The following is a 26,340-nucleotide window of genomic DNA, read 5'->3' as shown; positions in this document are numbered from 1 at the left end:
ATTGCATGGGCACCGAATCTATGAGAAAACCGGCCTTCCCATTCCAAGAGATTCCAATAACTATCAACATCCAAAAGGAGTGAAAAAGGCAACAATATGTTGACCGCTGAATAGCTGTCGTCTTAACACTGACTTGGCGGCGCTTTAGGAATGTGTGAGGAGTGGTGGCATGGTCGGGGAGGGGGCAGGCCCCCCCTGGGTACCTGCCTAGGGTTCTTCACCAGGTCTGGCCAACAGGAGCTGACAAGCAAAGTGCACACAATGCGCACTACCGATAGCGTCTGCCAAGTCTCACATTCCCGTGCGCTGCGAAAAGAGCTTAGCTTTCATACCAAACCCCGTTTGCCCTTCTTACGGGTGCAATGCCCCCAGCTGGAGAGTCCACGTTTATCGCACAAGTGCGCCTACACAAGTGGCAGTGCTGTGACGTCGCTTATAGTGGCACGTGACTGAGAATTGTCCAAGGCAACGTTTGTTATTTGTTTGATCTGCTGCTTCAGTAGATGAATTAAGGTTTAGAGAAATAATGAAACCTAAAAACCAAATGTCTGCATGTTCTTGTTTCACTCTGCACTGCAGCAAGAGAGATGTACTCGTGCTTTGTCTGCTTGTTCCCATGTAGTGCAGTAGCGCGTCCAGACGCAGAAACTGTGCCGTTTTCTACCATGCTTGGGATCAGGCTCTAATCTGCTTGTGTCTGCCTCAGTATTTGTGCGGCACTCACCTATGCCGCCAGTCGTATGTTGCCGTGCACAGTGTGCAAAATCGTGTGCTATGTGAAATGATGCAAATGCAACGGCTTGTGCGCGATGCCGCCAGCGAAAGTGCGCTGTGAAAAAAAAAAAAAAAAAAGAGGGTGAGGAAAAAAAAGGGGAGGTGGTGCCCGTGACGCATGCATCACTCAATCCTCCAGCTCTGGTATGGAAGGAATTTCGCTTGCAGAGCCTAGATGGAGGCAAGTAGAGAGAGTGTTATGTTGGTGGTGACGCTCGCCTCCTAAAACCATGGGTTCGCGGCACTAAAACATTTCTATCTTGGCTATTAATGAACCAATTTTAAAAATACTTGCGGTAGAACACTCCCTAAGGACACACAACAACTTCCAGCATAAAACCAACATTTGCTATGTGGTCTGGTGAAGGGCCCTTTAAGAAATGGCTGATACCCCTGTAAGCAACCAAAAAAATATTACGTACCAGAGAGTTTACTGATCTTGAAGATGGTGCCTATTGATAACTAATCCGCTGAAAATGCACATCCAAGTGATGAGGCGTATAAGCTTTTGCGCAGAATGAAGTGATTTTGCATCAAATTTGGGAGTCGAGTTGTTGCACACATACCGTATTTACACGGTTGTAAGTTCATTACATTACAGTCGCTGGAATTACATTCCAGCGAATAACGAACAACAGACTGACTGTGTATTCTTAGATTTTTCCAACGAATTTGATCGTGTCGCTCATTGTCGCCTCATCTCAAAAATATCTGCGCTTTGACTGGACTCATTAACTTTATCTTTGGTCCAAAACTTTCTCTCCTTGCGGCAACAGTTTACTGTTGTTAATAACCACGCACCGCTTATTTCTGATGTTACTGATGTTACTGTTACTGTTACTGATGCAGTGTCCTTGGTCCTTGGCTTCTTAATTTTCATTAATGACCTTCCACAAAACATATCATCGCACATAAGGCTTTTCGCAGACGATTGCATTTTATACCGTACGATAAAAACATTTGATGAACATTTAGTATTACAGAACGACCTTAACCTTGTCAGTTCCTGGTGCAGTACATGGCAGATGACCCTGAACTCACACAAATGTAAAGTTATGTCCCTCTCGTGAAAACATTCAAACTCTCGCTTTTCTTGCATCCTAAATAACACCGCCGTACCTCCGACATTGTCCTGCAAGTACCTTGGCATTGAACTTGCTACTCATCTTTCCTGGAGTACACACGTAACAGCTATCTGCGCAAGAGCTTCAAGAACTCTGGGATATCTTCGACGGTACTTGCGGGAATTCCCTGCTACAGCTCGTAAATTAGCATATGAGACTTTTGTTCGTCCACAGTTAGAATTTGCATCATCTCAAAATTATTTAGTTGATATGCTATAATCAATTCAAAACAGAGCATCGCGCTTCATCACAAGCAACTACGACAGAACTTGCAGCGTAACTAAGATTAAAGCAGATATTTCGCTCCAGCCACTTGAAGCTCGTCGCACAATAAGTCTTCTTTGCCTTTTCCATAGATACGTCCATGGTAATCGACCTCACGTGTTGCCGCTTGAAGTACCAGCGCGCATGTCACGTCGCCTTAACAATAGCCATAGTTTCAAGTGCATATTCGGCAATACACTCATTTAATGCATCAGCACTGCCACGTGCGATAACCCTATGGAACAGTCTTCCTGATAACATTGCGTGCTTAACAAATCGCGACTCCTTTTGCGAAGAATTGCAAAGCTTCCCGTAGAAACATTGTATAAGGTTGTTATTTGACCTGCTTTCCTTGCCTGGTTTTCACACTTGTATTTTTGTATTTTTTGTGTGTATGAGTATATTATTGTGTTTACGCTGTCTAAAGCTTAGCCTACACAAACATTTTTTTTGAACTTTGCTTTACTTATCTTGTGACTGCCTGTATTGATATTTATATTGTTTACTCCTGTTGAAATACTCTGTGTACCCCTGTCAGGAGTGACAAGCGCCAACAAAGAAGGAAGACGAGGAAGAAGGAGTGAAGCGGGCGCGTGGAGCCGCCATCTTGGAGAAGGGGCGCGCGCAGAGAAGGACGTGGTGGTTCAGCGGCACGTTCAGCGGCACAAACGCTGACATGACCTGGCAGGTAGGTCCGGGCCAGCTGTAGTTCCGGGGACGTAGGACTTCTGCTCGCCGAGCCTGGTACTCGGGCGGGACGTCCATGTGTCGCCCAAGATCTAGGGCAGGACCCAGACAGGCGATCTCCGGCCGTCTTCTGGAACGCTGCGCCCTGACCACCACGTCCTTTTCTGCGCGCGCCCCTTCTCCAAGATGGCGGCTCCACGCGCCCGCTTCACTCCTTCCTCGTCTTCCTTTTTTGTTGGCGCTTGTCACTCCTGACACCCCCCTTACCCAATGCTTTCAATTGGGCCTGTAAGGTATTTGAAATAAATAAATAAATAAATAAATAAATAAATGCGGGCACATTCCATTCCATAAAACCTGCGGGCACATTCCATAACGAAAATTTATTAGTAGCTGGCATGGTCACTGGACTACTCATCTTCACTTGTGCCATCGACCTCACTAGTGCTGCCATTGTCATTGCTGCTATGGTCCTACAGCACGCCGTCATCCAGCGAAATTCCGCATTTGCATACATAAGTCCACGCCGGAAGCACCCAACCATACACAGCCATCAGGGAGGCTCTATTGACATGTCCGGTAGGCATAAGTTCGGGGTCTTATGCCGCCAGCCACTCGTATTCACGGTGGAGCAGGTTCTTAATAGGCAAAGATTGGCTTGTCTCATGACTATGTCGCACGACACTGGCAGGCACCGATCACAGATTTCAGCGACGTGCGCCATAAGCTTGGCGTCCAGCTCCGGAAAGCGTCCTAACTTCGGCCCGCGGAAACCTCTTCACTTGACGTCACAGGGGAAAATTTTGCTTCGCTGCAGTCGCCACTATTAATAAACATCAAACTTGCGGCCCACTGCGCAGCTATTTGTTTCTTCAGCATAAAGGATGGCAGCCCTCTTGAACGCTGCTAGGACCGAGTGCCGAATGTTTAGCGGACTCTGAGCACTCGTGACGACTGAGGAAGCACAGAAGTAGCACGTGGCCAGCAGCCAAATTGAACGCATGAAGCTAAAGACCTACAGGGAACTACAGGGAAAGAGAAACATGTGAGCGATGTCTGCCCTTCCATGAACTATCGGTACTCCCCGCAAGCGCCACTGTTCTGAGGGTGCCGCCGCAAATGGAACAGCGCCACTTCTATGAACTATCAACCCTGCCCCCATGAGTGATGTGTGAGCTGTAAAACACTCAAACATGTTGAAAAACCCTTCCAAAAAGCGAACAAATGCGTGGGATAGCGGAAAGCTACGGGTAGGGCCATAGAATAAAAATGGTAACTATGTTGCAGCTCCCCTAATATCTCGTTGGTCTTGCCTTTTTCGCGGTGCCATTGTTTGGTTTCGAGTGCAAGTCAACCCCCTAATTCAGATTTTCCTATTAAAAAAAAAAAAGAAAGGTCGACTTACAATCATGTAAATACGGTAGATTTGTCGATGGACACAAAAAATCCACAGAAATCTAGCATAAACACCTTCACTGTGAAAGTGAGGTTTACACACAAATCAAGACGCCGACTACCAGAAGTAAAGCAACACGACAAATTGCAGTCGCTGCCTGCAGGGCACCACTTTCGGCGTTACAGGAGGAGTCGAAGAAAGACGCAGCAGAAAGTTGAAGTATTTGCAATTAAGGCAAAGCTATGACACACAGGAAGACCTTTTGACCAGTTCTACAACTCAATCCCAATGCAGACATCTGAAGAATACTGCACTTCAATGCAGCTTTGTTGCAAGACTGTTAGATGGGATCTGTGCCCATGCCGGAAGCACTGCTAAAAATGACCTTGGGCACCAAACACACAAACTGCATTTCTGGATCCTCCTTGAACACCTCGGTGCAGCTATTCAAAGCATCTTCACGGACGCTGACGTTCGGTTGGACACGACCGGAAACAAGTGCGACACGTCAGGTACGATGGGCCACCGAACACGAACGCAAGCTGGGACGAAGGCTGTAAGCGAACCTGCACATCTCTCATGTCACTGCCTGGCGAGAGGCAGGCAGTGACATACTGTGGTATTGACCGAAGGTGGAAGTCAGACTCCAGCCGTCCCGAAGTAAAAAGCCGTTTATTTAGCATATACAACCAAATATATAATGAAGAACAGAAGCGCCCCCTGGGGAATAAAGAACTGAAATGAATAACGAAACTGAATATAACATACTACCTCCCTTATTTTTAGTGGTTAGTTGTTAGTAAGTATTAGTAACGAAAAACCCCAAAGCATGCACACTGTACTTATTTACACATATTTACAAGCTATGTACACAGTGACAGAACACATATTTACAACACAATGTCAGACCGCGAACTAATTGGTCTGATAGTCTCGGAGCCAGGCCGGTGGCCGGCGCTCTCGGCTTGGCCGCGATGGACGTCGCACTGGCGACGGGCTCCTTGACTGCTGCTGTGGTATGCCAGGAGACAGCGCCTGTGTACTAGGAGAAGGAGGCTGTAGCACAGCAGGCTGCAACACATCGGGAGACAGCGGCTGCGGCGTGGCAGGCTGTAGCGCCTCGGGAGACCGCGGCTGCGGCGTGGCAGGCTGCAGCGCCTCAGGAAGCTGCGACGTGGTGGGCTGCAGCGCATCAGGAGACCGCGGCTGTGGCGTGACAGGTGGGCCTGGTCCCCAGGTGCCCCTCTCTGGAACCCTGGAAAGCTTGGAGGCATTCCACGTACGGCCGTCTCCAAGTCGGAAAGAGGCTGGTCCGCTCCTCTTGACCACCTCAGTTGGTGAAGAAAAGGCGCAGTCTCCCTTGAACCGAACGGACGGTTTTTTGATGCGGACAAAATCGCCTACGGCTATCTTCGTCTTCTTGGCGGCTCTCCTTTTGTCCGTGTAGTGCTTGCTGCTTTGCTGCTGACGCCGAACCCTTTGACGAAGTCGCGTCAACTCCTTGGCTGGATCTTCCGCAAATGCTGGTGCCGAGAAACCCACAATATCCAGCCTGGTTCGGGGCATTCTACCATGCAGCAGAACTGCTGGGGCGACCCCGGTGGTGGCGTGTGGAGTACAGCGGTAAATGCCATGGTATTCTGTGACAGCTTGTCGGAGTGGTCGTCTTTCGAGGAGTGAGACTTGAATGAAGTTTTTCAATGTGCGATTGAAACGTTCTATTTGCCCATTGGCTTGGGGGTAGTATACCGAAGAATGTGAAAGACTGATGCCTCAGTTTTGCAGGAAAGTTATGAACTCACGCGAAGTGAACTGAGGTCCATTGTCACAAACAATCTCTTCCGGGTAGCCTTCACGGGCAAAAACACTTCTTAAAAAGTCTTTCACGGTGCTCGTGGACACTTCGCTGCAAAAGTACACTTCTGGCCATTTAGAATGGTAGTCAACAAGCGTTATAGCAAATCTGCTGTTGTAAGCTGCATGCTCCAAAGGACCAACAATGTCTAGGCCAAGCTTTTGCCATGGTCGCTCAGGCCATTCAACAGGTTGCAACGGTGCTGGTGATGTTTTGGCAGACTTATCTGCCTCCAGGCAGATATGGCAGTTTTTTACTGCCGTTTCCACTTGCTGATCCATTCGTGGCCACCAGAACCGCTCACGCAGTCGCGCCTTCGTGCGCGTGATACCTGGATGTGTCTCGTGCGCAGTGCCGATGATCTGAGCCGTGAGGGAGGACGGAACAACGAGGCGCTCTCCACGCAGAAGCAGGTTATCGACAATAGAAAGTTCTTCCCGAATGGCGTAAAATGGTTTCGCCTCTTCTGGTATGAACTTCTTTGGCGGCCAGGAACTCAGCACGAATGACTTGACAGTTTCTAGGCAACTGTCGTCGAGGGCGGCCTGCCTGAACTCCTCCTTTGTCACGCAGGCTGGCTCAATGAACGAGACAATTTCTTCCTCCTTAGCAATCTCTGCCTCCGAGGTAGGTGCTGGTAGCCGAGAAAGTGCATCTGCTACAGTGTTTGTGGACCCCTTGCGGTATTCAACAGTGAAATTGTAGCAAAGCAGTCGTGCATTCCATCGTGCAATTCGGAGTGGGCGTCTTCCATGTCCTTGTGACGACAGCAAGGACACCAGTGCCTGGTGGTCTGTTCGAATTGTGAAATGGCGACCCCACAAGTACGTGTGCCATTGCTCACACACCCAAATGCACGCAAGAGCTTCTCGTTCACCGACTGAATATTTTCTCTCTGCAGGCGAGAGTGTACGAGATGCGAAAGCGACTGTGCGGAGCTCGTGGCCACTTTGTTGCTGCAGGACTGCTCCCAGCCCACAGTCGGACGCATCGGTCGATACAATTACTGGCAATGACGGATCGAACATCTGGAGGACTGTACTTGACGAAAGCATTTCCTTGACCCTCCGGAAACTGCTGTCTGCTTTGGCAGACCAGAAGAATGGCTCATTTTTGCGAAGTAAGACTCTCATAAGCTCAACCACTTGTGCCAAGTGTGGAACAAACTTGGAGTAGTATTCTACCAGGCCCAGGAACGAACGAAGGGTGGCCACATCAGTTGACACTGGTGTGTTAACTATGGAGTCTACTTTCTCTGGAATTGGCGAGATACCACGTGCAGTGACCTTGTGCCCTAGAAAGGCAAGTTCTGGAATGTCGAAAAGGCATTTGTTGTTCAGTTTCAGACCTGCGTTCTTGATCTTTTGCAGCATAGTCTTCAAGTTTGAAAGGTGTTCTTCTACGGTCTTGCCAAAAATGATGACATCATCAATGTAAAACAATACGCCAGGGCAGCGGTCAAGGATTTTCGCCATCATCTTCTGAAATGCCGCTGGGGCAGAAACTAACCCAAAGCAAACTCTTTTAAAACGGAAAAGGCCATTATGGGTGATGAAAGCTGTCAGATCCCTGCTGTCAGGGTGCAAGAGAACCTGACGGTAAGCGGAAGCCAAGTCAAGTTTGGAGAAATGTGTAGCGCCTACCAAAGCGTGAAGCAGCTCCTCTGTATGGGGCAATGGGAAACTGTCTGGAACAATAGCTTTGTTCGGCTCTCGAAGGTCTACACAGATCCTGATGCTACCATCTTTCTTGTTAACAACAACAATGGGGGACACCCATTCAGAAGCATCGATGTGCTCGATGATATCAAGGCTCAGCAAAATAGAAGTGAGGCGTGCAGACAGGACACAAGAGTAGAGAAGTGGACAACACGAACGCCGACTATCAGCTGAAGGGAGCACTGAGGCGAAAAATGAAAGAAGACACAAAACTCATCTGCGCATGCTCAGGAATGGTAACACCACGTGCCAATCGGGTACACGTGCTGGTCTACGTGAGAGATAACTGTTAAGGCACTTAATCTCTTCCTTATGTAAAGTAATCGAAGGCTGACTCACGCACGCACTTCCGCCATTATAGATATGCCATGCCTCTACCATAAGACGCGTATCTTCATTCTTATGCCTGTACAGTATCGCGCATTCATCTAACTTTGGCTTGCAGTTACAATCTCGACAATGTAGCGAAAGATTAGAAGGCGATCCACCGGTTAACGACCTTTTATGCTCCATTAGCCTCTGATTGATACACCGTCCCGTTTGCCCTACGTAGAACTGGCCACAGCTAAGGGGAATTTGATATACCACACCCATACGACATTCTGTAAAACTGTTGTTCTTATTGTGCTTCACTGGACAAATTTCTGTTAGTTTTTTGCCTTTAACCCGCTTCTTTTTATTCTGTACGGCAGCGCATATCTTACCTAGCTTATTGGGAGCAGTGAAAGCAACATTGACATCATATCTACTAGCAACTTTTTTAAGCCTGTGCGACACTGAATGAATATACGGAATAGCCACTACTCTTTTTTTGCGATTACTGCTTTCTGTAATTACGTCCGTCCCCTTCGAAACCGACTTCTTTAGGCGCTCAGCTACAGCGGCCACCGCTACATTAGGATAACCTGCTTCTAATAGGCGCCGGACCTGCGCATTAAAACTGGCGCTCATTTTGTGCATGCAAGATCTTGTGAGGGAAGACTTAAGGCACGACATGGCAATTCCGTTTTTTACTAATTTAGAATGCTTGGATTGAAAGTTTAGCAATGGCTTCGAAGATCTTGGGGAGTACTGCCAACAAACATGATTTTGTTCGAAGATCAAGGAAATGTCAAGAAACTGAATTACGTGTCTCTGAGGTAATTCCTTGGTAAACTTTAATCCTCCCCCATAAAGTTTAAATTGCTCACTTACTGAGGTAGCAGCCGAGTCTAATTCTTCCCTATTGCAGAAAATCAGGTAATCATCAACGTAACGAAATATCTTGATAATGCTATCACCTAAGGCTTTTTCTAAGCAGTTGTCAACCTTACTCAGGTAAATGTTGCTAAGAATAGGGGCAACCTTTGAGCCAATGCAAATGCCTGATTTCTGCAGAAAAACGCGATCTCTCCACCCAATCAGCGTCGACTTCAAGTACATTGAAAGAAATTTTTTTTACAGGCATAAGAATGAAGATACGCGTCTTATGGTAGAGGCATGGCATATCTATAATGGCGGAAGTGCGTGCGTGAGTCAGCCTTCGATTACTTTACATAAGGAAGAGATTAAGTGCCTTAACAGTTACCTCTCACGTAGACCAGCACGTGTACCCGATTGACACGTGGTGTTACCATTCCTGAGCATGCGCAGATGAGTTTTGTGTCTTCTTTCATTTTTCGCCTCAGTGCTCCCTTCAGTTGATAGTCGGCGTTCGTGTTGTCCACTTCTCTACTCTTGTGTCCTGTCTGCACGCCTCACTTCTATTTTGCATAATGAATCCTTACCAACTAGCTCAGCTTTCTGTCGTTCTAAGCTCAGCAACCTCTGCAACCTCTGAAGCTCATTTGATACTGGTGACCGGAGAGAATACGGCAGACGGCGAAGCTTCGAAGTTACAGGCTGCACGCCTTGCCGTGTCTTCATGCGATGCGTGAACCCCTTAGCAAGACCCAACTCTGGACTGAAAAGTGAACTGAACTCATTTGCCAAGGCTGGCGGAAGAGCTTTGTTACGGGGCTGCGTGCTTGACGGTGTGGAAATAGAACAGGATAGCGGGTCAACAACAGTCGGCTTTGGAGCAATGGACGTGTACAAGCACTTGAGAGCAGAACCCTCAATGCGAAGATCCAAGGCTTTAATGCCGTCAAGACCGATCAGAGAAGTGCCTCGGTGAACAACATAAAAACGTAGCGACGCTGTGCGGCCTTTAAATCGAACGTCTGCTTGGAAACAACCTAGCACTGGAATCGGCCGCTGAGAGTAGTCAAACAAACTAACATGCGGAGCAGGTAGAAGCGGAACACTCTGAAAATATCGACCGAATTCTTGGTCCGACAGGATTGAAACAGACGACCCTGAATCAACAAGGAATGTCAAAGTGACATTCGCGACTTGCACTTGAATATGAATACCGCTACGCGCGGAACGTTGCACAGTCAAAACTTTCTCAGCACTGCTGGAAGACGAAACATCTTCATGAAATTCAACTTCACGGACTCGACCTTGCATATGGGTTAGCTAGCGGTTGCATACCCTTTGAAAGTGGCCCTTGCGACCGCAAAATGAACAAGTCTTGCCATGCGCTGGGGACTGCGGCGCTCACGCGATGTGGTTCCGCGAGCCGCATCGGAAACAAAGTGGCGAGCCGGAGCGGCTACTCTGTTCTCGGTTCCGCTGAGGGGGGCGGTTCCGCTGCGGCGCACGAGAGCAGCCCGCGCTCCTCGTTAAATTCTGCTCTAAGGTGGCTGCCGGTTGTGAATTCCTTTTTTTCGAAGAATGCGACGATGGTTTTCGACGCTTCCACAATGAAATTGCTTCGACCGAAGCAGAAAGCTCCTTTAGCTCTTCAGCCGCCTGCTCAAACTGAAGTGCAATTCGAACAGAATTCTCGAATGAAAGTGCGGAACCCTCGAGCAGTAACCGCTCACGTACGCGAGTGGAAGCTACACCGGCAACGAATTGGTCTCGCAGAGCATCATCTTGCGAGGCAAACGAACAATGTGACGCTAGCTCCCGTAGAGCGGCAACAAAGTCATGAACGGACTCGCCTGTGTGTTGGCTGCGGCGGTGAAAGCGATGACGCTCGATGATAACGTTTCGCGACGTCGAAAACTGGTTCCGTAATGCGGCGAGTGCAGAGTCGTATTCGTCAGGAGGGGCCACGACAGACTTGTCAATGGCGAGGGCTGCGGCACTTGGCGCGGCCGGTGCTGCGGCGCTGGTCCCTGCATGTAGCGTCTGATAAATACGCTGGCCTTCCGCCCCCAAACAATGCAAAAGAATAGCCTTGCGTTGCTTCGGCTTGAATGCGGCGGCTCCGGATACCAGCAAGTACACGCTGCTCCCATGGCAATGACGGACGGCCGGGCGTCGGAAGGAAAAACGGTGGCGGAGCAAGCCCGGTGAAGCTCATGGTGGGCGGATACGGACGGCGCAGCGGGGCTGGAGGTACGTTCACGAAATCCTCGTCGCCAATGTGGTATTGACCGAAGGTGGAAGTCAGACTCCAGCCGTCTCGAAGTAAAAAGCCGTTTATTTAGCATATACAACCAAGTATATAATGAAGAACAGAAGCGCCCCCTGGAGAATAAAGAACTGAAATGAATAACAAAACTGAATATAACACGCACCTTTGTTCTAAACGTTGATGGCACTCCACACGGACAACATGGTATAGAGTGCTACACTGCAGCAAGTCGCAGTGCACACCATCTCGCCAAAGGGCAAGTGCCACAGGTGCAATCCGACCTCTGGCCAATTCTACACTTGGGCCTGGCTAGCACCATGCATTTTTCGTGCTTGGACAAGAGATTGTGGTACAGCATCGATACAGAACTGAACTGCAGCCCCGCTTTGTGCAGTGCAAGCTGCATACCTAGGTTCGGCTCTTCCTGCGCCCTAGCTTCTCTTCTCGATGAGCCAGTTGCTGCGGCTCGTTCACCTCGGGGCTACACTCATTGCACACCCCAACGGGTGGGCACGTGCACCATCAGCTTGGATTAGAGCCAAACCAGCAATGGCATCCATGGGCTTTCTTAGCTGCTGTTCTCCCATTCGCGACATACTAGTCATTTATAACACATTTAGCCAAAGTGAAATTTTGTTGCAGTTGGTAATTGAAGTGATCGACCTGGCCAACATTTTCCATTTTAAAATCTTAAGTTCAATACAGCTCGGTGTCTACCAAGTTGACATTTCCAAATTTCCAGAGTTTTCCAGGTTTTCCCTGAGTGCCTTTGCAAAATTCCCTTAGTGATACTTGATGTTTATGTTATATGTTTCATGTCAAGATGAACTGAAACCAAATGGCCTGATGCTGTCGCTCTCTGGTAAGCATATAAAAAAAAACTAAAAAAGAAGGAAAACTACTTCATCCAATTTGAATACTAAGGAGTAGTGTTTATGTTATTCAAAAACAGAATAGAAGGGAGGGGTTAGTAAAATGCCCAGCAAATAATATGTCTCCGAAAAAAATTGCAAATGAAGTCGGACATTCTCAAATACACATAAAAAGGAGATGCATAAAAAAGAAAATATTTTTGAATATGAGCTATTGCTATCAACTGATAGCAAGCTCAGTGGTATGAGGCCCGAATGTTGTCACAATTGAGATTCTCTCTCAACAGCTCTTTATTCAACCTTAACTGTCCTGATATACTCTCAGCCCGCGCACGATGCCTCAGTGTTGTGTTTCACTGCTTTAAAGAGTTTATTTTGGTTTGGATCTTGCATCTCGGCATCAGCCAACATTGTTTTTTTAGCTCAAGCTCCTTCAGAATGGCAACAGCACGCTTCCTTTCTCGTTCATTCTTCAAAGCATAGGTCCTTTCTGTTCTTGTCCTCCTTCCGCCACTCCTTTGCACCACGGACCATTTGAAGCATCTTCTTGGTCAGTTGCACAGCCCACGTTTAAGTTTTCGAACTCCTTAGGGGCCGCGAAAATGTTTGGAAAATTAGCCAGTTGGAAAAAAATAAGTGCATGTCATTTACTGCCTTTAAGGGCTCAAACTGCCACAGGCACATTCGAAAACGCTATGAAGGCCTGTCGGTACACGTATTAGGCATATCGGTGCTCGTACTGTGACAGGAAATACCGGGTGCATGCGTGTATAATTAAGGAATACATACTGTGTCCTGTGGCAATCACCCCTTCCCATGCTTCACCAAGTAACATTTCTGTACGGAGGCAAAGCTGACTTTCGGGAACCGGCATTATACAACGCACCGTGCTTTCCAAGCTTCTAAGCCAATCGCGAGGACCGCAAAGCCGGAGTCCGTGCCATTGCTGACAGCAGCGAATTCTTTCAATAAAAAACACGGCACCCAATGGCAAGAAGCTTTATAGCGAAGGTCGAAGCAGCTAGGCCTAGCAGTGGTAGCTACGGCTGCAAGTGGATCTCCATGTGAGAGCACCGGTTTGAGGCGGCGAAGTAATCAAAATGGCAGTGGTGGTGGCTTTGATTAATGTCGTTTCAGACCTGCGGTCACGGCAAAACGTTCGGAAAATCGGATGGCGAAGAGTTCTTGTGTCAGAAATTTCCGACGTTCTGATACATTGACTCTATGGGTTACGTGGTGGTGCTACGAAGCTGTCCAAATTATCAGGATTCCAGAAAGTCGGTCGATGACTGTACACTGGCAACTCCTCCAGCCGACGACAGGGCGTCAAAGACGATTCATTACGATTTCTGTCTGTTACTCAAGCCAGCATTACCACGACTTTCGACCCTTTCAATAAAATTACAGCTAATTTTCCTTGATAGAGGCACCAATTCCCTGAGAATTCCCGGTTTTCCTGGTTGGTAGACACCCTGCAGCTACCTTAAATGCTCGAGCAGGCAAAGAGAATGTCAGCTCACAGTAAATCTAAGCTCTATAAAAAAAGAGGGCCTAGTTAGGCCTTGTCACCCATTTCTCTCGTTCTTAAGTGCATGTGTGGTGAAACCTCGCTAAACCCGAAACTCACTAGTTGCCCGGAGCTTGGAAAAAGTACATACTAAACGGTAGTACTGCTTAACCAAAATAGCACGAGATTGCCCACTTATCAGTCAAAAATGGAACTCTGAGTGCGATGAAATGGGAAAAAGACATGCAGTATTTATCCATTTTGCGCGACAAAAGTGTTAACTTTGTTTGATGCCGCAGCAACCTAGCAGCGACGACAGCAGCCTCAAACTTGCTGAAGCTGCAAGCCGGCTTTTCAATCAGCCCCCTCACCTCGGCAAACACTCACACGGCAAATTCCTTGTTGTTCGTTGCATATCCTCCGTGCACAGGCAAGGTAGCGCTGTAGAAGTCAAGGGCACCTTTTTCATAGCAGGTTGCTGCTCTCATCGCGACGAATGCATTCATGAGGCTGACGTAACCTGCAGCTTCTGCCACTGTTGGGTCCGAATCACCCATGCTGTTGCTTTCCACGTCGTCGTCATTACCGTCGCTAGTTGACACTTCGGCAACAACAGAGGCAAGGATGACGAAAAGTCTAACCTTGTAGCCGACATCACTTCGTGGTCGTAGCAGCACTCCCGAGCAACTTCTTCGCATTCCAAATGCCACACACCGTAGCCAACGGTAGATCCCTGTCGCGTGCCAACGCCGACTTCATTGTGTCACGTACGATGTCCAATTTTTCTTCTATGATGAGCGCCCGCCGTCTTTTTTATCTGAGCTTCGGCATGGCGCGAGTCCTGTTTGCACGATGCCACAACGCTCTCTGGCACAGCGCCGAAACGATGATGTGGCTTCACGTGCAAATGCACAGGGCACTTGGAGGCCATTGTTCTGGTCTCTGAGGCTTGTTGTTCTGCCGGCCTGCCCGATGGAGCCAACGCACTGCCGTGTTTGCGCAACGAAAAGTGGAAACACTACGTGTTAACCGATACCATAGTCCTTCCATTTTTTTTCTGGTCACGAAACTGCCGCCTCAGTTTCATATAGAGCCAGCACCCGCCGCTAGAGGCGCAACCGTGCATGAGAGGGCATGCGAACGCCGCTACCGCTGTGGTTGTGTGTGGGGCAGCCTCGGTATTCTAGCTTTCTCAACTTCCTCAACCGCCGCTTTAGTTTCACGTAACTATTTTTAACATTGAATATGCGTAAATTACTGCCTGAGCGCGTCTTCTGCCATGATATGAGCGCCCGGGAGGAAAAAAAATCACTCAGCTCGCCTCGCACTGCGCACGCGTTTCGGCACGCGAACGATGCCCTCTGTGGCACAGTGGCGCCGCATCGTGGCACCTTTGGGCAGTATATGAACCTCTCCCATAGCGTGACGGTGGAGTTTCGTGACCAGAAAAACATGGAAGGACTCTGCCGATACGTACGCAATAAGCTGGTACTGTTCATGCTGATGCAGAACCCATTATGTTCAATGGCCTCTGAGTCATGGATTTGACTTTACTACTTTTAAAACGTAACTACTGTTTAAGCGGGTACGGTTTAACAAGGTTTTATTGTACTGTCACACACTCGAATAAATTTCAATGTGAAAGATGGCGGCAGTGGGTACTGACCTCCTTGTCAAGCTTGGCATTGGCCTGTGCAAGCTGTTGCAGGTGCTCTACGTCTTCCAGGGCTCCACTGGTTTGAGACTGTGTAGAGGCAGACAGCGGCTGGTGGTCACCCATGCCTCGATGCTGCTGCTGCTGCCTCTTCTGCTGCCACTGGTGCACTTCCCTTTCAAAGTGCACCAGCCACTCGGAATGGCTTAGTCTAGCGTCAACCTGCAGACAAACCGTCAAGCTAGATTAAGAGATTAGGCTTCTGTAATAACCAATTGCCATTCGTAGCAATGACAAAAATTAAAAATCCGGGTGGCGCCCCGGCTGGGGACCACTCGGCCACTTTTGTGCATCAAAACTGGCTGATTTGCAGAGAGCGGCGCAGAGGAAGGTGATGCGGAGGTTCAAAATAAGGAGCAGCAGTAACCTTGGCGGCAATTTTGTATGCAACAAAGCGATATTTTGGCACACAGAAAATGATGACAGCATTCTATGGATTGCGGCAAAAGTTTTGCACTCAAATAAGAACCCATACATGTTCTACACTCACAAACCTAAGTCTGCTTTTCGAAAAGTCTACATTTTTCTTGCACGAATACAAGCCTCAAGTTGCTTCAGAATGCATTGATGATGGCACAGATGTAGTCTATGTCTAATTTACTCCACACTTTTTCCAATCTGCGACGAAGAGCAGCCAAACTGCCATGAAAAGTAAAGAAGACTGCGCTTTTTAACACAGACCAGACATAATAGTCAAGCAGATTTGTATTTGGGCTGTTTGGGGGCCATATTGAGGAGGGAATGAAATTGGGTAAGTTTTTAATGTACCACTGTTGCGCCACCTTCGCATTGTGAGCGAGCACGGAGTTCTGTAACTACGTCCACTGATGGTCCACAGGCAGGTACCCCGTTTTCACGACTAGATAGGCTGTGCTTTGGCTCCCTGTTCCAACCAGCTGTACATTTCCATCAGAAGTCATCATCATCATCATCATGGTTACGCCCACTGCAGGGCAAAGGCCTCTCCCATACTTCTCCAACCACCCCGGTCATGTACTAATTGTGGCCATGTTGTCCCTGCAAACTTCTTAATCTCATCCGCCCACCTAACTTTCTGCCGCCCTCTGCTACGCTTCCCTTCCCTAGGAATCCATTCCGTAACTCTTAATGACCATCGGTTATTTTCCCTCCTCATTACATGTCCTGCCCATGCCCATTTCTTTTTCTTGATTTCAACTAAGATATTGTTAACTCGCGTTTCTTCCCTCACCCAATCTGCCCTTTTCTTATCCCTTAATGTTACACCTATCATTCTTCATTCCATAGCTTGTTGCGTCGTCCTCAGTTCAAGTAGAACCCTTCTTGTAAGCCTCCAGGTTTCTGCGCCGTACGTGAGTACTCGTAAGAAGTGATCGCCCTCAAAACCATCACCGATTGCAGGCGAGGAAGCCTTCATGGAATCTTTCGCCTGATGCAAACTTTTTTCGAGGCTTCCCGTCAATACCCTCTAGTTTAATGGTTTAAAAACTGCCCGATTCTGAACACTGCCTCGTCTCTGAAGAGACTGCTGCGTTGACATGCCACGCTGCCAAAGCATTTGAGCAGGTCTGTGCATCTTATGATCCTGGTGGTTGAGTAGAACTTGTTGCTGAGCGAGTTGGTTGGGATCTAATGAATACATTGTTGCGCCAAAAAAAGGAAAATAAAGACTTGGGAAGGAAGAGTACGCTCAATCTGTCGTTTCGTACTCTTCCCTCCCAAGTCTTTACTTTCCTTTTTTTGGTGCAACAATGTATTCGTTAGACCCTGATGGTCTTTCTTGTGCTCTGTGAGCTTTCTGAAGCAGCTTCTCTTTCACACTTCTTTGGACAGAACACTCAGAAATTACTTCGGTTTGGGCTTTTCTGGAGAGTGCAGGAACTTTTGCACTGCTTGAATCTGCTTTTTGCACTGAACGTAATATTCGAACTTATGTAAAACATCACGTCAACGAGACTATATTTCTTACGCCTACGTCTGAAACAGATTTTTTCTGTTCTTAATTCCTTGAGTAACAAATCAGCTGCTGGCGAGGATGACATTAAAGCCCTGTGTAGTATAGTGTCGCCCCCTGTCAGATCTCCGTGTTATCGCACATTTATGTTTCATAGTAGTTTAGTACATTTATGTTTCATAGTAGTTTAGCTAGATGGCGCACCCCCCTTCTGTCTTGTGACGAGCTGGGACCAATCAGGAGGTGTCATCTGGCATGTGAAGTCCTTTTTAGCAATAAACGGCCGCGGGTCGGCTGAGTCTTCATCCGGTTTTCATCAGGAGCAGTTGGCTCCACGTCTCCTTTACTGCGTCGGCGCTCGTCGCGCGTTCGCTGGCCGGGGGCCCCCACTTGCCTGCTGCTGCCGACACAACATCTTTTGGCGACGAGGATGGGATTCCCGCAGCGGTTCCGACCGAAGCCCCGGGAAACCAACGAGCTTCGCCCACCTCGAAGCGGCTGGCGGTGGCAACTGGACGGATGCACGACGAGCGTCCGCGCTCGTCAGCGTTCTCGGGCGTGAGGGACAACGAAAGTACTTTGCAGACGAGGAGCAGGAAGCAGCAAGGCAGTTAACCGGCGCAGCGTCAGCGTCAAGCGAAGCAGCAAGGCAGTCAACCGGCGCAGCGTCAACGTCAAGTGATGCGGCCCCGCCAGCGTCAGAGTTCCAGAAACTCTTGCAGCGGCTTGACCGGCTGTTTGCTGCATCAATAAATGTTCTGGCGGAGAGGCACGAATTCACTAGTCGAAGGCAGTTCGAGGGAGAAGGATTCCTGAAATTCGTGACCGCATTGAAGGAGAAGGCGGCACAGTGCAACTTCGGCACAAGCTACATTGAGTGCGTCCCAGACCAAATAATACATGGGGTAGCGAACGTCAGCGTTCGTGAAAAGTTGCTGGCTCGTGGCAAAACCCTGACCATGGACAAGGCAGAAGAAATTGGAGGCTCGTTAGAAGCCCTGCATCGAGCGAACCGCGCGTTCGGCTCCGAAAATGTACGAAGAATCGAGGCATCTTAACTTGGCATTCCCTCGACGGGCCAAGATGGCCGACTTCTTCCGGGGAGCTGCCAAGATGGCCGACTTCTTCCGAGAAGCCGCCAAAATGACCGACTTCTTCCGAGAAGCCGCCTAGATGTCCGACTTCTTCCAAGAAGCAGCGAAGATGTCCGACTTCTTCCGAGAAGCCGCCAAGATGTCAGACTTCTTCCGAGAAGCTGCCAAGATGACCGACTTCTTCCAAGAAGCCGCCAAGACGACCGACTTCTTCCGAGAAGCCGCCAAGAGGGCCGACATTTCGCACATGGCTCCTCCGGGAACCGTGGTGCATGCGATCGGTGTGGCAGCACGAAACATATTGCAACGTACAGGAATTGTCCAGCAAGGAACCGGCGGTGCAACGCCCGCCACACGTTGGGCCATTTTGCATCAGTATGCCGAAAAACCCGTATTGTTCAACACGTCTCTTCCGCAGAGACGCTGTCTTCAACTACCGCAGGGCAGCCGTCCGCGTCTGTTTTGACGGTAAGCGCTTTTGAAACTAAAAAAGATTTGGAAGTTCCCGTCGTAGTTAACGGCATCTCCATGCGACTGCTGGTGGATACGGGAGCATCTGTGTCATTGACGACGGCCGAAGATTTTAGAAATCACTTTGGTCGACAGCACAGGCTGTCACAAGCAACAGTGGACTTGAGAAACCTATCCAAGCCACGCATCGTCATTCAAGGCCTGTTTCAAGCCACTGTCCAGTTTTTCCAAAGGTCATGCTCCGTCATGTTTCACGTAACGACTACAGCAACATCACTGCTGGGTTTAGACGCCATCCAACACTTGGGCATACAGATCGACGGTACGTCGCTGACATGTCTACCATCGCTTCCTTCAGTACAGAGCCCCACAGGTGTGCCTCCAGGTTTTGATCACCTCTTCAGTGACGAGTTGGGTCTCGTCAACAACTTTGTGCACCGAATTCATCGGCAGCAATATGCGAAACCAGTATCTTCAAAGTTGCGCCGACTACCCCTGGCTCTTCGTGACCAGGTAATAAATGAATTGCGACGTCTCGAGGACTGCGACGTCATCGATCGTGTCGAGGCTTCTGAGTGGGTGTCTCCACTCGTGGTGCTGCGCAAGAAGGATGGAACCATGCGGCTCTGTGTAGATCTACGGGAACAGGACAGTCTTGTGTCTCAAGTTCAAGAAAGGGTCTTGGAGAAACAGTGGCAGACTCTACAGTACGTAGACAAACGTAGAGGTGCTCAGGCAACTCGTGTCAAGGTGGGAGACACCGTCAGAATAAGATTTAAGAGGAAAGGATTTTTTAAGTACAGTAAACCTCGTAAAGTTATGGCCCAGATAGGACCATCTATTTTTGTACTCAGTGACGGGAAGACGTGGCATGTGTCTAAGTTAACTCTAGTGATAAAGGATCCAGCAGATAGTACATTGCGTACAAGTGATAGAGACTTTTTGTATTCGTATTCAAATCTGGATAGTCATTCCGATGACTCGTCTGTAGTGACAGCGTCTTCTCATAGTTATGAGCATCAGCTAAGTAGTTCGTCTGACTGTATTACTTCCGAGTCTGCACAGTCAGCAGTCGTCTCTGATTCCGTGGGGAAATCGGTAGCCTCCCAGGACTTGTTGGGACGTCGAGAGGAGCTTAATGGGCAACTCTCTCCAGCTTTGAGCGACAACCACATTCAGTTTTCCAACCAGGGGGAGGGAAATAGTAGTGGGACGACTAGGTCTTTAAAGTCGACCGATACACGTGGCAACTCCCAGAGTTCTTCTGAGGTACGCACGCGTCCTCATCGTGACAAAAAACGGCCTCCGTGGCTCGATGATTTTGTTTCTATAGTGTAGAGTGTATTGCCGTCTTCGAAATGCCACGGCTAGGGGCCACGCTGTGACATTTAGGAGACAGTCCACATGTTTCAGTAACACAGGTATAAAGTGCTCCTTGTTGCGGTGCAGTGAGGTTTGTGCCGTGTTCCTTGCCAGACTTTGTTTGAGTGACTGCCTGTATTCTGGTGCCCAAGACTGGTGCGCGTATATGTGAACTTGGGCGGGGACGGACCGAATTTGTTGTGGACTTAAGTGAGTGCTCTGTGTGCGACTGGTGCGCGTGAGTGAACGTGGGGGGGAACGAACTGAAATTTGTCCTTGGACTTAAGTGCGCGTTTCACTGTATGCTTGTTTTGTTTCCAGGGGGGGATGATGTAGTATAGTGTCGCCCCCTGTCAGATCTCTGTGTTATCGTACATTTATGTTTCATAGTAGTTTAGCTAGATGGCGCACCCCCTCTTCTGTCTTGTGACGAGCTGGGACCAATCAGGAGGTGTCATCTGGCGTGTGAAGTCTTTATTAGCAAGTAACGGCCGCGAGTTGGCTGAGTCTTCGTCCGGTTTTCATCAGGAGCAGTTGGCTCCGAGTCTCCTTCACTGCATCGGCGCTCGCCGCGCGTTCGCTGGCCAGGGGCCCCCACTTGGCTGCCGCTGCCGACACAACACCCAGCCTATTAAAGCAGTTGCTCACATAATCTGTGGCCCCATGGCACACATTTGTAACAGTATATTATCAAGTGGAATTTTTCCTAAGACAATGAAAATAGCTCGGGTCGCTGTAATCTTTAAGGGTGGAAAACACAATGACTTGAATAATTATAGACCAATTTCGGTATTGCCGGTATTTTTCAATGTGGCTGAACGTATTATATATAAGCGTCTAAATAGTTTTTTTCTGGATAAAGGCGTTATCTTGGATAAGCAGTATGGTTTTCAGAAGAGTAAATCGACCGAAATGGCATTATTAAGAGTCGGAGATACAATAATAAACAACATCGAAGAAAGAAACTTTACCATTGGTATATTCCTAGACTTTCGCAAGGCTTTTGATAGCATAAAACAATATATTACTAGAAAAACTCCAAGTTTATGGCATTAGAGGCATAGCATTAGAACTTATGCATAGCTACCTTGAATCTAGATTTCAGTACACTTCCTTGAAAGGTTACAGTTCTGAAAAGAGCATGATTAAATATGGGGTACCACAAGGCTCCATTTTAGGGCCATTATTATTTATTATTTACATAAATGACCTAACTAACATTCCATTGACAGAGGAAATCATACTGTACGCTGATGACACTAATGTCTTTTTTCCGGAGCAGACCTTCACGAACTGGAAGTTACTGCAATCCATTGGTTACAAGAACTTAGTGAGTGGCTCTATCTAAATAAACTTGACTTAAATGCAAAAAAAAGAAATTTAGTTTTTTATTCCAAGAATAAGCAAACAGATTACGACGTAAAGCTTTTTTATTCTGGATCGCAACTTGAACATTTCTCAAGCCATTCGTTTCTGAGTGTTACATTTCACAAAAACCTAAGCTGGACAGAACACATAAATAAGGTACGCACTAAGGTTGCAGGATCTGTTGGCTTGTTATAACGGATCCGATACATTGTGCCTATCAGGCTTCTCATACAATTGTACTTTTTGTTTGTGCACTTGCATCTTAGCTACTGCCTCTTAGTATGGGGAAACTGTAATAAAACAGATATAGAAAAATTGGCAGTTTTGCAACGGCGAGCTGTCCGGTTGCCGAACTTCTCGAAACAATGCATAGGATCTTCTATACTAATGATGCGCTACAACATTCCCAATATTACAGACTCTTACAAAACAAAGATCTGCATGCGGCTATTTAAGGAGATCTCCAGCAACAGGGAACTATTTTCAACTCTTTACCTGAGTAGGGACACAGGATACAACCTACGTCACACATCAATAGTAATAAAGAAACCAAGGACAAGATATGGCACGCAAACGATCGAATATGAAACCATTTCTTTATGTAATGTGTACCCTAACATTGTTGACGAAACTATAAATTCTAGAACAATTCACAAATTTAAACATGCATACAAAACATAATATTTTCTGATCACTGTGTGTTTAACGAATGTTAATAAAGTTTCTTTGTTTAATATCGACAGTAATGTTATATATGTTCTATTCTGAATGTATAACTTTTATTAATAACAGAATGTTCTTATTTTTCCTGTGCTGTATTTATTCAGTTATTTGCTATTTGGCAAACGGTTGATACTTTTCATTGTGTTTAAAATTTTGCTGTAAATAGTTTTGAAGTTCTGTGTCTTATTAGTTGTACTATGTTATCAGTTGACTGCTACTTCTGCTGCTCCAGCGAGGTAAAGGCCTTAGTCAGGAGGATTACGCCCTCCTTTTGCCTTACCTTGCCGGCAAACCTTGTATTTATGTTGCCCAAATAAAACTTTGTACTTTGTACTTACTTTTACCACACCCTGTAGTTGAATAATGCATCTATCTCACACAGCAATGTTTTCTTTCAGTGTACCTCTAAAGTTTAGTGTTGTGTAGCATGTTACATACTTTTTCTAAACCAGCTGCCAACTGAAAACAGCCTTTAATTCAACCAACCCACATACATAATTGTGCACTGATGGTGCCCTCTGTTGACAGCAACATAAACCTTATACAGACACACCTGGTGTCTGTGTTGGTGACTCGCCTGAAGCAGGTACGTAATGCACAACAAGATTTAGCAATGATTTAAGCATACATCCCACAGATGATGTGTCATTACTCTTTCAGGCCTAGTAGACAATCTAAAGATGATGTGGAATGCATTCTGAACAAAGCAGATAACCCTGCTCAGTCACTGTATCCCGACTCACAATTTCTTAGAAGCACAGATAAGGCTACGAGGCTCTGCACAGAGGTCAGTACTGTACACGTTCATAGGATCCCTTCTACAGTTCTGTGTGATTTGCAGTGTACCACTATTTATATTCATCACTAAGCCAAATTCCCTCGGTTTAAGAAATTCCGTTCCTTATTGCATCTTTTCCGTCCACCGTGTGCTACTGGTGCACCCAACAGCCGAAGAGACACGAACAAAAAGGAAAAAAGGAGAAAGTACCTGCGAGCGCTATTATGAATGTCACGAAACCCAAACACTGCCAGGATAAGTGCAGCAAACACTCTGCAAGGCTACCTACTCACTTGTCCAGTGCTACAAGACCGAGTTTTGGTATTTTCCTCTCGGGTGAAAATAAAAATAAATGATTTCAGCACCAGACCATTCACCAAATATTTACAGAGCGCTGACATATCCCATGGTTCAGAAATTAGCACAATGCTGATTGATCGTGAATATATGCAAATAAAGATATCTTTCTACCTTTCTTACATTGAATTGAACAAGACAAAGGTAAAGCTTGCTGTGGGCAAAAATAATTTCATACCACGGTGAATGTTTTCGAGAGCACAGGATGCTCCGCTGCAGGATGACGAATGGTGTCTACTGCAGACAGACAGAATGGATTTGTGGTCGGATTCTCGATTTGGTGCCACCTACTGTACAAGAGTCTTGGAGACAAAAAAATCACTAAAGACACCTATTTTTCAATCCTGGTATTTTTATAATTTTCATTTCATGACGCACCTGCCAGGCACATGCCAGGCCAAACTTAGCTTAACCCTTTCGCTGTCACGGACGTACCGGTACGTCATCGCGCTTCCCCCCCACGGTGTCACTGACGTACCGGTACGTTCTTTATCGTGCGTTCAAAATTTCGCGCCAGAGAGCAAAGCTGGCGCTCCTGGATTGGCCACGCTATCTGTTGACTCTTTCTACAAGTTCGTATATTCGCCCCGACCTGTGTTACTCCATGTAGTGAAGGGTACGGCGCTTTGCTGAGTGGCGCGGTGGCTCCGTGTTCGCTGTATCATGCGTCGCACGCGTGTGGTTATGGGTTCAAGGGTTGTTCTGCCATCTCCGCTGGTTTGAAGGTTTTTATTTTTTCTTCTGTTGGTGTGCCTGCTACGGCGCGTCAAGTTCAGGCGCACGTGCCGTTGCCTCTCCGAAAAGAGTGACTCGTTGCTGCTTTCGCTCTCTCGTCGCACCCTCGCTTCCGGCTTGCAGCAGTAAACGTAAAGCCCTTCGAACTTTCTTTAGCCTTTTTCCATCTCCCTCTGTCTTCTTGATCACGCAACGTCCCATTGCTCTCCGTTGTGCGGGCGACTGAAAGCGCATCCTCTCTGTGCGCGGTTACTTTCGTATGGCTCAGCGCGCGGGACCTTTGTCTGCTCATTGGAGCGGTGGCTCCATTCCGATTCAGAATACGAGCCGAGCTAGGATTCGGACTCGGACAGAGTCGCATGCGAGGAAGAGGGTTCCGCATCGTCAGATTTGGATGTTGAACGGATTTTATAGTCAGGCTGATGATGATGATGATGTTTACTGACAACAGCTGCAGAACACTGAAATGTGCATATTGCATTGACTATGTTATTTGTATACCAATCATAATAAAAAATAAATTGCTACGTTCATTCCCTGTTATGCTCGTTCCCTGAAACCAAGCCGACACTGGGGGTGCGTCACGGCCAGAAAGGTCCGACAGCGAAAGGGTTAAAGGGCAACCCCGGCGATATTTCAATGTCGATAGATCTCGATAAAACTTTGAATATATGTTCTCTTTTGCACTCCGATTATCTGTGCCAAACTATATGGCTGCAAGTAATTTAGTTTTCCTGAAAATGAATTTTAAAGATTAGTTGCGTGCATGACTCATAAGTTTCTGCTGGCCACCCTGTGTTTAGGACACCCCAAGACTACACCACCACTGCCGTTGAAATCCTTACTTAAATCATAGGCTTCGCTTCTTCGGCATTAGGGCCAGTGTACTGCATGTTTAGCACGCATTTTGTGTATCTACATTATGGTAATATAGGATTTGACGTCATCGACTCATCGTGCCGTCACACGAATCAGCTACACGTTTCGGTCTGTTTCACTTTCTCGTTTGTTGGTTATTTAACATTATTGATGAATTTCTAAGCAAATTGAATCACCCCACCGGTGACAGGACTGTCAGTGCCATCTGACATCCTCTGTGGCTCCTAGGTGGTCCTCTAAATTTCTGGAGTGGCACTGCGTCCCTGCTACTCATTCAGTTCTCTTCATGTTCCTTTTTTCCATGATTGCAGGCAAGCTGGAGAGTGCATGAAAACTATAATATAGCATTTAAAAACACTTCAACATTTAAAAATCTTGTAGAAATCAACAAAAATTCACATTTCTACAAAGTTGCAACCTTGGAATTTCATAACTTCAGTTAAAATACAGATACAAACATTTAAATGCCAACTTGCACTCAGGAACATATCTGCTTAATTTTATCTTTCTTTCTGCAGTAGGTTTTCTGCAGATCCCATCGCAAATATTTAACAAAGGAATTTTAACATTTTTTATCATCATCAGCCAATTTTATGTCCACTGCAGGACAAAGGCCTCTCCCTGCAATCCCCGATTACCCGTGTCCTGTGTCAACCGATTCCAACTAGCGCCCATGAATTTCCTCGACTGCGTTTCCCTTCTCTTGGTACCTATTCTGTGTCCAACGGTTATCTAAGCTGAACATTACATGACCTGCCCAGCTCCATTTTTTTCCTCTTAATGTCAATTAGAATATCAGATACACCCATATGCTCTCTGATCCAAACCGCTCTTTTTCCGTCTCTTAACGGTATGCCTAGCATTCTTCATTGCACCGCTCTTTGTGCGGTCCTTAACTTGCCTTAACTCCCTTGCCCAACTCTTCATGATTATCTTTGTCTTCTGCATATTAATCTTCAACTCAACCCTTGCACTCTCTCTGTTAAGGTCGTATATGCTGTAACTGGTATGTTGTAACTAGTCCACAGTATTGCTGAATAGAACAATGTCATCGGCAAAGTAAATGTTGTTGAGATATTCGCCGTTGATCCTTACTCCTAAGATTTCCCAGTTTAATAGCTTGAATACTTCTTCCAAGCATACAGTAAATACCATAGGAGATATTGTGCCTCCATGTATGACCCCTTTCTTTTATTGTAGAGTATCCCTTCCTGAAGCCAGCCTATTCTCTTCGTTGGCTAAGGTCCAGTGTTGACCTTATTCTATTGGAGATTATTTTGG

General features: G+C 47.1%; 1 protein-coding gene and 1 pseudogene across 14 annotated transcripts in view; both read right to left on the bottom strand.

Moving 5' to 3' along the window:
- Nucleotides 1–26,340, bottom strand: part of LOC139047307 (ribosome-binding protein 1-like) — a 396,181-nt gene that overhangs the window by 151,451 nt on the left and 218,390 nt on the right. For all 14 annotated transcript variants that reach the window (XM_070521128.1, XM_070521124.1, XM_070521121.1 and 11 more), the window contains one exon: nucleotides 15,312–15,521. In XM_070521128.1, the coding sequence (XP_070377229.1) occupies nucleotides 15,312–15,521 (210 nt within the window). The remainder of the gene's footprint in view (nucleotides 1–15,311; nucleotides 15,522–26,340) is intronic.
- LOC139047479 (uncharacterized) lies at nucleotides 10,399–11,395 on the bottom strand (annotated as a pseudogene).

This window comes from Dermacentor albipictus, chromosome 7 (assembly GCF_038994185.2).
Source record: "Dermacentor albipictus isolate Rhodes 1998 colony chromosome 7, USDA_Dalb.pri_finalv2, whole genome shotgun sequence".
Lineage (NCBI taxonomy): Eukaryota > Metazoa > Arthropoda > Arachnida > Ixodida > Ixodidae > Dermacentor > Dermacentor albipictus.
Note: the sequence above shows the minus strand (reverse complement) of the source record. Positions and strands in the feature narration are given on the sequence as shown.